Raw genomic sequence first — 12,484 nt, 5'->3', positions numbered from 1 at the left:
GATTATCTGCAGAAAAGGGGAAAGCCCATCCTGACATGGTTATGTCAGTAGCTTCTGCACCAGCAGCTTTTGTGCGAGCAGAGATGCTGTGGAGCACAGCTAATATAGAGATTTAAAGACAGAAAAAATTTTACATGTGTTTTGATTCCTCAAGCAAATACAGTGCCTGAATAATTTATTAATTTTTCATTCGAAAACACCTGTTAGCATTCTTAAAAGGATGAAAAAAAAATATTCAAATTTAAAAAAACCATTGTCATTTCCCATGTGTTGGACCAGACAGTTATGTAGCTATTTGATTATCAACTCAAATGGATCAAAAAGGTTTAGTGTTCTTGAACAAACAGCTCCTCTGAATAAGAGAAATCTGAAATGTAAGAAAAAGTACTAACAAAACACGGCATCTCACATATATTTTTTCAATAAGACAACTCCAGAAACTGTTGTCAACAGTCACTGCATCAACAAATGTCTTTTTTAATACAGTCTGCATGGGTGCTTTGTAAAAAGAAATTATCCACAGAGTGTGATATAAGGAAAAGTGAAGCATATTCTGACCATACGGAAGTGCAAAGGAAAAAGTGGATATTCAAACAGCAGAACAATAAACAAAGTAACAAAACAAGACAAAAACAAAAGGAACAACAACAAAAGAAGACACTAAAATGCCCATAATCAGATATTTTTATTAAAAGTTACTGTAGAGGTACTCCTTCTGCACCTCAAGAATCAACACAGAATAATGGTTTTTCCTCTACATGAAAAAAAACAGTTTAAAGCCCAAATAATGGAATCATGTTTGAGTCATGGCACTTAAAAGTAGGCTACAATTGCAAAGAAACATTTTAAAAACAAACAAACAGAAATGCTTATGAGAAAGCAGAGGTCCATAGCACATTTTCACAGAGAAAAGTATAATTTTGTACTATTTTAATATTATGGAATGTGAAAGTTAATTAGAATAGTGGAAGAACTAACGTTACAGGAATTATCTCCTTCAGTTGCATTAGGAAAAAGTTTTGCTGGAGAGAAAAAATATCATGACACACAGCAGAGCTGAAAGAATAGATTTTAATTTGAGACAAAAGCGTATAGACAAAATTTTAAGAGGACATTGATTTAGAAAGAGTGGTCTCCATCAACATTTTTTTCTCATGGCAAGAGGTATGTTACAGTCTCATCTCTGAAGTGTTACTCCAGTTTATATGTTAATTTATTTTGGTCCATAACCAAATGCTGTAACCACAATAGGACAAAATATGCTCCTACTTCCAACTTTCTTGTTAACGAAGACTAAATGTGATGTAGACCATAACACCCTGAAGACTTCATTTCTGAAGAGATATATATGCAGCATGGGCAGGATCCTGATGATCAACTTTGAGTACAAGTAAATGAATTCCATTACATATAAGAAAACCGGGGTCAATACTTAATTTTGATGATCTCAAAGCATTATATGTATGACCTCAATCTTCCCAGGGTCATACAGAGTTTAGCAAGCATAAAGAGACAGAACTCTCTATTCTCCATCCTGTCTGCTTGAGCAAAGAAAACATATGCTGCCAATGGATGCAACAGAAAAATGCATATTTATATAATATTACAACATAGCCCTTCTCTTTTAGCTTGGGAGATTAAAGACACATCAGAGAAAACAGAAGGGTATTCCTTGTTACCCTCATTCTGGTTTTACTATTCTTTTTAGCAGACAGATTCACTAAATTCAGGTTTATGCTTTCCACTGTAAGAGGTTTACATGATGAACCAGCTGTCAATAGATTCCTAAAGAGGATTGCAGGTCACATGTCACTGGTATGAGTGAAGACGTAGAGATACTCCTATCACTTCTAGAAAGATTAAAAACAAAATAATATTTGAAACTACTTTTACTTTTTTATTTTCCCAGCAGCAGAGAAAATAAATTACTTAAGAACACAAGAGTGAGTGGAAAAGTCCCTGCAAAATATTTACCTACCCTTCTCAAGAAAGTACTGTGTTAAACCAGGATTAGACTTCTTACAATAAATTCCTCAAAAGCCTAGTGCTTCCTCCGCAAACGTCAAGTGCAAAGCCCTGCCAGACATATCAGTTCAATGTAGCTGCCAGCATGGCCATCTGAGAGAAATGCTTTCATAATCTCCCACTGCCAGAGCTCCATGTTGGGCAAGTGAGTCCTTACAGAAACTCTGCTCAAGGATACCAGGGAGTGAATGGCAGATGGACTGTGTTTACTGTCCTTACTGACTAGCACGGAAAAGGGAGTGGCTCTGAAAGTGGGGGCAAAAGCCTTCAGACTTTCACAGCTGCTTCTGGATGCTGCTAATTCACAGACAAGACTGACTCAGTAGCTTCAGCTGAGCTTCTGAAAACTGTGAGTGGCTGTAACTGCCAACCTGTTTCCTATTTCACTCTGCTCAAAAGAAATCATATAAAAATGTGCAAGGGAAAAAATAAAACAAAAAAAAGAAATCCAAGTGCTTTACTTCTGAACCTTCCCGGTTCTGACAGCCCTGGCTCCAGCTCACGGTGCTGTCCTTGATTTAGCTTCAACCTGCTGTGGACAGAGCTCTGTGTGGTCTCTGTGTGCTGCTGGTACATTAGGACAATTATTGCACGTTGCCCCTGTAGCTCCATTAGCCCCTATGAAGCAGAAAATTGCTTGCTTGGTCACTGTCTGTAAGGATTTTGGTGACTCATTTATCAGCTTTTTCTGTATTTCAGAGAGTAAATCACTTGAGCTCCTTATGAATAGCAGGTTTTTAAAAGAGCCATATGATTTGCCAGACTACAGAATGTGACCCTATTTTTATTTTTTTTTTACTTTACTGGCTAATTTATTCCATCTGCATTAATCTATTTTTCCATCAACTACATTCAATTTAATGTGAACTTCAGTTCTTAAATGCATGACCATCGTTATCCGGGAAATTTTTGCTGCAGTTGAGTAATGATTTCCAGTGCTCCTAAAACAAGAGGACAAAACACTCTGATGTTAATTAATTCTAATAGGAGAGACATTTAAAATTTCAGGCAGACTAAAACATCCCTATCGCCAGCAGAACTATGTTCTAAAACATCTGCTCCTACCAGTAAGCTATGAAAAGAAAAAAAAGAAAGGAAGAAAAGGTTTCTTTCTGTAACCCTTGCAAGGTGAGATTGTTTTACTCTATGAGGAATCATAGCCTTCCATGTTTTTATCTTGTTAACATGTCTTTTTTTTGTTTGGAAGACCAAACTGTAAGTACTCACTTCTAGAAGATATTCAGGGTAAGCAAGGAATGCTGCTAACTTGGCTGTCCGGCTTCCAGGTTTGGGACTCACAGGTTCATACTCTTTTTTTAACTGCAGCTCTGGGTGGAGTTGAGGATTTTTTATCATATCCCAGGACTGATTGTATCAGAGTCTGGCTTACAACAACAAGCATTAACTTGCTTTTAACTGATTCAGTCCATAGCTCACTACACCATGCTCTCACTCTGTATTTCACACTATATTTCACCTTCACCCAATATCTTTTTGTAGCTGCATGGAAGGGTTTCCATTCATCCTTCCCAGTATTCCTACTGTCTCTGCATTTTATTGATATCTTTTCTTTCAAATGCTTCTTCTTACACCTGTATCTCAGAGTCCTCTCTCTTCCCTCAGCAGTAGCTCTCCAGCAGTTTGGGCAGAGGCTGAAGCATTTTTTTTGGTCAAATGCTCAGTATGAGCTGAGTTAACCAAGCTCTCACCTGATCAGCCTGTTAGGAAAGACAGCAAACCCTTCCTGTGTTCTTCCTTCAGGCCCTTATATTTTCAACAGAATAATAAAAACAAAAAAATAATCCAAAAAGCTTATTATCAAGAAATTTTCTTAGAAAATAGAATACCTAAGTTACAGTTGCTGTTTCAATTGATGTTTTATTATATATTTCAAATGTTATATTGAAAAAAGGAAAAAAATATGATTGTCTTGGAGTCTGGTGACACATACACTTACTCAAGAGTTAGGAGGTGTGTGTTTAATACCCCTCAGAGCAGAGTGGAGGTTGCACATCCATCCCCTGTGGAACATTCACAGTAAGGGAGCCACAGTGGCATTACTTCTTTTTTTGACTGTACCATAAAATAAAGCTGCTCTTGTCCTGTATTCTCTCCCTCTATGCTCTGCAAAGTTCATGGGCTTCTGCTCTACCTCAGGCTCATTGAAGTTCATGGCTTAAATTTAAATGACACAATCTTACTGCATCAGTCCATTTCTCAACTATTTTTGGCTTCACTTTCAGGTCTTGTCTTGTTCTATCCTTCAGCCTCAGAGCCTGGGCCCACAGAAAATTTTCCATGTTATCATGTAGACCATTTGGTGCCCAACAACAGCTCTGCGGGGGCTGGCTATCCCCTTGGCCACCTGATGCAGTGGTATATGTAAGGACCATGGATCTCCAATGCTTTATTTTCCTTCTTCCTAGTCTCTGTCAGCAAAGACTCAATTGTTCTTCCTAACATAAAACTTTTGCACACCTACATAGTAGAAAAATTGGGACAAAGTGGAAATCTCATTAATTATTAATTCATATTATTAATTAGTATAATTTGACCACCTGCAAATGTGAAGTTATGATTTCTGCAAATTATTTAATGTGTCAGAGCTGCCACCTGCACACATGCACATCATCCAGGAACGAAGAACACAAAACAATTTTTCAATGAAAAACCTTCATGGAGAGATACTGAGTATCTGAGTTATTTGCTTCATCTTACATGGCTAGCTACTCCTCACATCAGCTATTTATGCCCCAGGCATTCCATCCTGCTCAACTGTGACTGTCCCTGTGCAACACATTTCTTTTCGAAGTCTGACTGACTGGTTGGCTTAACCCTTCAATGTAAAAAATCATTACTGCCATTAAAAGCCTTTCCTTGTTTAAACAGCAGTTTACATGAGGAAAGAACTGTCCATCCCCAAAGAGGATTGCATCTTGTATGTCACTGGTATTTTTCCACACCTGACCTAAGAGGTCTCACAGTGACAAACCCCACATAACCGTATTATTAGGAAAAGAGCAGCTGCTTGCAAAATTTAACAGTTTTGTGCAATGTCACAGGGACTCAATTGAAACATTGGATCTTTGGAGATTAGTACACTGCAAGTTTTTCACTGAGTCCTGAGTTCAGTTTTTAGCCTGACAATTGGAAAAATGGGAAGCAGCTAATTAGTACCTCCCATTTCTTTCAACGGAGCACTTAGACAAAACATTAAAAATGGTGGGTTTTTTTACAAAATGTTCTGTCAGAATCAAAAAGCATTTGAGTGGCTGCGTGGCAGCTCTATGATTATAGTTTGTCAGTGGCAGAACAGAAATTGTATTACATGACCAGTGTCAGATACCATGAATAATTATAAGAAATAAGCACTGAGATGGTGAATAATACACAGCAACAAAGGAATTAAATAACTTTTAACTCAGGGAAACTTACTATGAGTGAGGACTGTTTCTGTAGCTTTCATTAAAAGAAAAACTATGTTAAAATAGTTTTTGCTGAACACAGCTGCTTTACTCAAATGAAGTCAAATCCTCTCCTTAAGTTGCATCATATAACCAGATTTCAGTCTTCCTTCTGTTACCACTGCAAGATGCCTTTGTCTCAGGAAATGGGGAATAGCAAATTAGAATAGGGCAGCAGAATCTTGCAATACCTGATTTGTTTGCCCACTGTGCTTAATGTGATCTTTCTGTTATACTTCCAACCATTCAATCTAAAGTTTTGCTACAATTGCTTATTGCTTCTTTTGAGCTTTTTAGGTTTTGAATGGTATTTTATGATACAGTAGGGGCAACAGCAGGGAGCTCTAACCCAAGCTAAGAGTGTCTCAGCAGTCCCATGCCCCTACACAGTTTGCTCAGAACAAGCTCTGTTGTAGCCACATGCCTCCATGTAAGCAACTAATATTTGAGAGATTGTATCTAAAACCAAATGAAACAAACCAAATGAATTAGCAAAGTTGTGACTTTAAAACTTCTTCAATATTTTCATTGTCATAGCATTTAAAGATCCTCATGGAGAATCCAAACTCAGAAACATTCACTACTGACAAGAAATGGAAAGAAAGTTAGAAGTGCCATCATTTAGGCAGCAAGCAAGATCACCAGGAGTCACATGAGAATGATGATGAAGGTGGCAGTTTGCTGTGAAGTCATCTATCTCTCCTGAACTCTTATCTAATGTTTGTGTTGTTGACATGAAAAGTCAGAATAGTTCCTACACAAACATGCAATTATGATGTGAAAATGATGCTTTCCCTGTTTGACTGTTGAACAGAGAATGATCCCAATTTGCTCTAATAGCCAGAGATCAAAATTAATCTTAAGATACACAAGAAAATGTGGATTTATTGGTTTTGAGGGTTTTTTTCCTTCAGCCTTTTCCCCTGTCTGAAGAAGCTTTTAAATTGTCACATAAATTTTACTTATTTAGACAGAAACCATGTCTTCTTGACATCTAATTCTAAATCTCATAAACATCTTTTAAAAGTAGTAATACATCAACATAATTAAAAATCAAAATTGAGATTTATAATCCCTCAAGGCTAAAGGTGTAACTTCACTCTCATATTGACTTTTCACCATACATATCTTATCCTCTCTCAGTTTCTCCAACTAACAGGAAATAAAATTACAATCTTTCCATTGTATTGCTACAAACCAAGAATTCAATAGACATTTTTAAGTCACTGATCTTCTCATTGCAGACCAATCTCCCTACTGATTCTGGATCCACAGATTCAGGACAAAGGAAGAGTTGGATTTGGTTGATTTTTTTAAACTTTTTCTTACATAAGTGAGCATTACATAAGTGAAACTGAGGGACAGGAGAAATGCTGAGACAAATAGTTTTCCTTGACTAAAAACAAATTCAAGTAGATTCAAAAAAACCCCAAGAGATTCATTTCCATTATCCCATAGATAAATCTTCTTAATCGTAGAATCAGAGAATATGCTGAGTTGGAAGGGACTCATCAGGATCATCAAGTCTAACTCCTGGCCCTGCACAGATCATCCCAAAAGTCACACCATGTGCCTGAGAGCATTGTCCAAACACTTTGTGAACTCTGTCAGGTTTGGTGCTACGACCACTTCCCTGGGGATCCTGTTACAGTGCTCAACCACCTTTTCTAGATATCTAACCTAAACCTCCTCTCAGTCCATTTCATGCTGTTTTCCTCGACTCCTGTCACTGATCACAATAGTGAAGAGCAGATTTAGTACCAGCCAACAATTATGTTCAAATTTACTCTTTGAAGTAAAGAGAACAAGTACTTTGAAGGTTGATTTTTAGCTCTCAAGGTATTTAAATATTATATCATATTAACACAGAACACGTCTAAAAAATTTTGGAGTGTAGAAATTCTTTATGACACAGCAGACATAAGAAATTATCTTAGCCATAACCCTTGGGCAACAGAGGCTGACAAAAGTCCTGTGATCTGAAGGAACTGGACCCTTCTCACAAGACCTGTAAAAGTTCTGCCTTGTAGATTAAGCCTGGCTCCAGCAGAAATCAGAAAGGACTCTTGAGATAATTGTATCAGACCATGTCTAAACCCCTTTAATCCCTTTCCCCCTATGTAATCTTGGTTGAGAAAAATACTAACCTATTGGCTGAACTGCAGCAAAACTTGTGTAACTCCCTAATTAATATAGCTCATCCTCCTCATTAACATGTCCTGCCCCCAGGACCCTTATATTGCGAGGCACATGTTCAATAAAGTATTCCAGTTATACCACATACTGGGATTGCATAGTTTTTGGACTCCCACTAAAAAATACTCAGATATAGATTTAAAGACAGCAAGATATACCTATCTTTGTTTAAATGAGGCACAAAGAATAAAGAAAAAAACTTCCAAGGAATATCATATTAAATGACCAGCAAATTCCAGGGCCAAATTCATCCAAATTCATCACAAAGGAGTGAATTGCTTATATGGGATTAAGAATTCCTATTCATCTCATTTCTGTAGAGGTCTTTGATGCTCACGAACTCGTAAGCAAAAATATCTGATTTCACCCCTTCCTGTGGATCACAAAGGAGGATTTCAGATTTTCTTATTATAAAGCTACGCTGTTAAGTTTTTCCCACCGATGATGATGAGACCAAGGGGGTTTTTGGGGGCCACATCCCGCACATAGAAGAGACATGATGGAAGGAAGCAGTCTGTGTCTTTGGAGATGTAAGTGCTGAGCTGAAGAGCATTGCCCATGCTGCCACAAAGCAGCGTGGAATCTTCCTGCAAGGTAAGGGGCTCAGGAATTTGGCTTGGACTAATGTCCATTGACTGTAAAAGCCACTTTTGTGCAACTGCAGTAAAAAAGAGCCTGGTCAAGCCGTTGTTTAAAGGCTGAGGAAAATGAGATAAGCGAAAAATCAAAATACAGATTTCACTGCCATTTTTCAGTACTTTAAAACCTTCATTTTTGATAGTCCAAACTACACCACAATTCAGTGAAAACATACACCTAGGCCAGGTGCATTCCCACAGAACCGAACGCCACTGGAGCTTATTCATAGTCCACTTCAGAGAGGCATGCCTACATTTCCCACAGTGAGCAGGACTGAAGGAAGTATGTTGCTCAAAAGAAGGCAGACAGGCTTATTTCTGGGGGAAGAATACTCTGGAAAGACAAGATCATTGAAGTGACACAATGTGAATGGTCCAGACCTCCTCACACAGAGCCATGGGAGCCTAAGACAATGCAGTCAAAGCTGGAGTCAGAAGGTACTGCGCTTCAATATGCAAAGTAAATAAGAAGGCATTTTGACAGGTAGGCAGCCTGAGATAATATGGACTGACCACAAAATACCTGCAGGATTATGCTGCAGTCAAATGGAAATGTTCAGTCCAGGATGGGGTGGACACCTATGTCCCCGAAAAAAGAACCCCATTTAACTCAAGAACACTTTTTTTAAGGGTAATTTTAGAGACCAAGATAAATCCCTTGTTCTGTTAAATAGTTTCATTTGGAAGTCTTGTCTCAGTGTACATTTGAACAATTTAGAGAACCTAGGAATCTTATACCTGGAAGATAATTCAGCAATTTACACTAAGTAGATACATTAAAACAAACCATACAGATGTGCCAATTTAGCAAACCACTTAATGGGGAAAAAAAAAGGATTTGGTGTCCTCTTTTTTAATCATTAATAGTTTCCTTTGCAAGTGAAAGAACAATTTACATTAAAAGCTAATTCTCATCCTAATGAAACTAATCAAACGACTCACCAGTGTGCTAAGGTTTATCTGTGGTTTTATCTGCATTGTGTTGAGTAGTTCCAATGACCTAAGGGTCATACTAGAGGAGTCATACATGTCACATCAGTATTTTAACTGCACCTAATGTATATTGGTTAAAATACATGCTAAGAAGAGCCTGGTAAGTGTCATCTCTATGGAGAAAAAAAAACAAACCAAAAAAAACCCAAGAAAAATCAATATTGGAGGAGTAAGAGTTAAGGATCAACAAGAAGAAATTTCAAAAGATCCTTTCCTGAGCCCTAATATATTGCAGTAGAAGTTTAGATATAGATTTGTCTGCAAGGGAACATGGGGGTGGCTATTTAATTGTACATCTATTCCTAAATCACACACACTGACTACAGTTTACTCAACAGGAAAACAGTGTTAGCAAAAGACCTGGAGTTGCTTCCTGCACTCGCAGGAAGGTGGGCTCCCCCATGATCTTGTATTTTCCATCTCTGGAACCTGTGACCATGACTACCAAACCATGGCTCATGGGCTCACAGTAAGTTGTGTATGGCCGGTACACAAATTCAGATCACTCACTGAAAAATAACAGAAAGAAGTTTAACCAGAAGTGTGAGAGCTGGTTCTGTGCCAGGATAGTAAACAGCACTGGCAAACACAGCTGTAGCAAGACATAGATGTGAATTTAATAAAAAAACCTGGTTTCCAGATGCACTCGGTTCTTCCCTTCCCTGCTTTCCTCCCATCCGCACATATATGTGGTAGTTACCATGCTCTTTCAGAACAAGACATTAGCTCTTTCCCTCATATGCTGAACTGAAGAACTTTTACAAGATTTAATTCTTAGTAAAATTCTTAGTCAATACAACAAATTCTCTAACACTGAAAAAAATTAATTTCTAAAGTATATATAGGATTTTTGTGGTAAAGCTGATAATTTGATTATTTTTTTAATATTTGGAAGCACAATTATAATGATTTCCAGTTCTCACTCTGACAGAAACACTCTCAGATCTGCATACTGGGTTTGCTGTAGATAAGTCAGAACCACAGCAAAACTCACCCAGCTAGCCTGGCTCCCCCTTGCCCAAATCAGGGAACTTACCAAAATGCCCCAAACTCCCTTTCTTCCCAGTATAAGCACTTTTCTTTCTAACTGAGATGCAGAGGCATCAGATGCAGATGGATCACAGCCCTTCTCAGCAGAGATGTGACCAGCCTGCCCAGAACTGGGGGGAGCCCCAGGTCTACACCTCCCACATGAACATGAACAGCTATGGAGAACCACGTGATGAGGAGGGAGGGAAGGAGAGAGAGAAATAAAAGAAAATTCTGGGTTTTGAATAAAAATTCTAGCTGACTACAGTTAAGACCAAGGATTCTTATCTGTATTACGCTTCTAATTCACTTTAATTATGCCATTAAATAAATCGTATTTTTGTGTTTGTTTAATTTTAATTAGTTAAAAAAAATCCGATTTAAATATTAAAGTGCTTTGAAATCTACCCTGTTTTTTCCTAATTTGTAGCCATGTAACAAAGTTCTCCAGCATCAGGTTCTGGAAATTGTGCTGGCACTCTACTCACCACTGCAATGTAAGCCATATTGCTTGATGCAGATATCCCCAGGCAGCATTTCAAGGCCTGTGCTCTACACGAGCTTGGGAATAGGTACAACACTTTTCTCACTTTAGGCTCTCTCAAGTCACCTCCAAAAATTCTCAAAACTACTTGACAAAGTTGACAGTCCACCCTGGCTGCCTTCCACTCACTGTGGTTTCTTCTGGTGCAAAGCTTGCTCCATCCTGCTACCAAAAGTGTTTAACAAAGTGAACAGGTGAAAAAGAAATGTTTAAAAAGCCACTTGAAATATTTTGGGGTCTATGAAATATTTCTAAATGCTTACAAATAGAATTGCTGATGTTGTATCTGTCACAATAGGAAAGATTAGCACCTCTTCCCACCAACCTGCACCTTTGCTGATGCAGGAGAGGATACATGAGGAGCACACACACCTTGTACACTTGATAGGCGGTGTGTCAGCTGTCACATTTGATGCCATTAGTGGCTGTTAGTGTCACTTTAGTGTTCACAGCCTTAGCTGTAGTGATTCTGTTTATGGCTTTATGATGTATTTTTCTGAAACAGGTAAAGAGGTGGGATGTGAAAAATGTCTCTGTGTTTTCTGACACCAAGTAGGGCAGAAAAGCCAACTGTCTGATCTTGAAAACAGAAAACATTTGCCCATGTCTACTATTAAAGCTGAGATTAGTTTAGAAACCCAGTGATCCACAACCCCTCCATGGCAATTACAACTGCTCTGATATCCCATTAAGCTTCCAGTTCTCTATGTGGGTGAGAGAAACAATACTCACTTAATGAACGTACATATCTGCTCTACAAGGAAATAAGAATTAATTTGGATTTGGAGAAAAATTATTCTGTTTGTCCTTATTCTTACCTTCCCTGCATGGGCACAGGAGTGAAATCCTTCCCCAGAGCAATGCAGCCATCCTCCCCTGTGGCTGATTTTTCACAGAGGTTCTGTGGTTCTCCAAGACTCGCTACCATGCCATGATACTCTTTTAGTAGATGCAGCTCATTGCAACTTCTGGTCACCGGTTTGGCTGCCACCTTTGCAGATAAACTGGTTTGATGTGAAGACGTCTGATTCAGCTCCATCTCTTGTTGTCTAGAAATTGTGCTGTCATCTTTGTTATCCAAGTACATCTGTCCCTGGTGGGTGTTCTCCTAAAGAAAGTGAAAACAAATATATTAAGATTAAATTGAATTGACTCAATGTTTACTTCAGTGCAAGCGTGTTAAAAATGCCAAGGAGAAGATTTTTTGAGTGCATCTTTGGATATTTCTCCTGTTGGTTTATTTCCACCAGGAACATTTCCAATGTTTTAAACATCTTTGCAACTTCAAAATTAACCATTATAAGAAGCATTGAAACAAATACAGACATGGCTCTTCTACGTTTTTCTTGTCTACCCACAAATTTCCCATCAACTTGCACTGACTTGTCCCATAAAATAAGCCAAAATCGTCTCTGCATCTGTGGCACAATAGTCACCACTGCAGAACATTTTCCCAGCTTACACCAGCACTGCTTCACCACCACAACGCAGCTTTTCTCCAGCAGTTGCAGTGACAGCAGTCTCATGGAAGACACCACTCTCTTCCCAGCTCCCGAGTTCCCTTGGAAAAGCCCTGTCATACTGCCAAACTCCTT

The 12,484-nt window shown here is 38.4% G+C and overlaps 1 protein-coding gene across 1 annotated transcript in view; it reads right to left on the bottom strand.

The window, feature by feature from the left end:
* The window catches only part of OCA2 (OCA2 melanosomal transmembrane protein), a 171,604-nt gene extending 159,557 nt beyond the window's left edge, over positions 1-12,047 (bottom strand). Inside the window, exon 1 of the mRNA XM_051806902.1 lies at positions 11,708-12,047. Coding sequence (XP_051662862.1) covers positions 11,708-11,976 — 269 coding nt within the window. The 5' untranslated portion in view covers positions 11,977-12,047. The remainder of the gene's footprint in view (positions 1-11,707) is intronic.
* Between the last annotated feature and the right edge of the window lie 437 nt (positions 12,048-12,484).

This window comes from Manacus candei, unplaced genomic scaffold (genome assembly GCF_025592945.1).
Source record: "Manacus candei isolate 608988 ecotype Guabito, Panama unplaced genomic scaffold, ASM2559294v1 h1tg000069l, whole genome shotgun sequence".
In the NCBI taxonomy this organism is placed as follows: Eukaryota; Metazoa; Chordata; class Aves; order Passeriformes; family Pipridae; genus Manacus; species Manacus candei.
The sequence above is the reverse complement of the archived record's forward strand: the minus strand, read 5'-3'. Positions and strand labels throughout refer to the sequence as shown.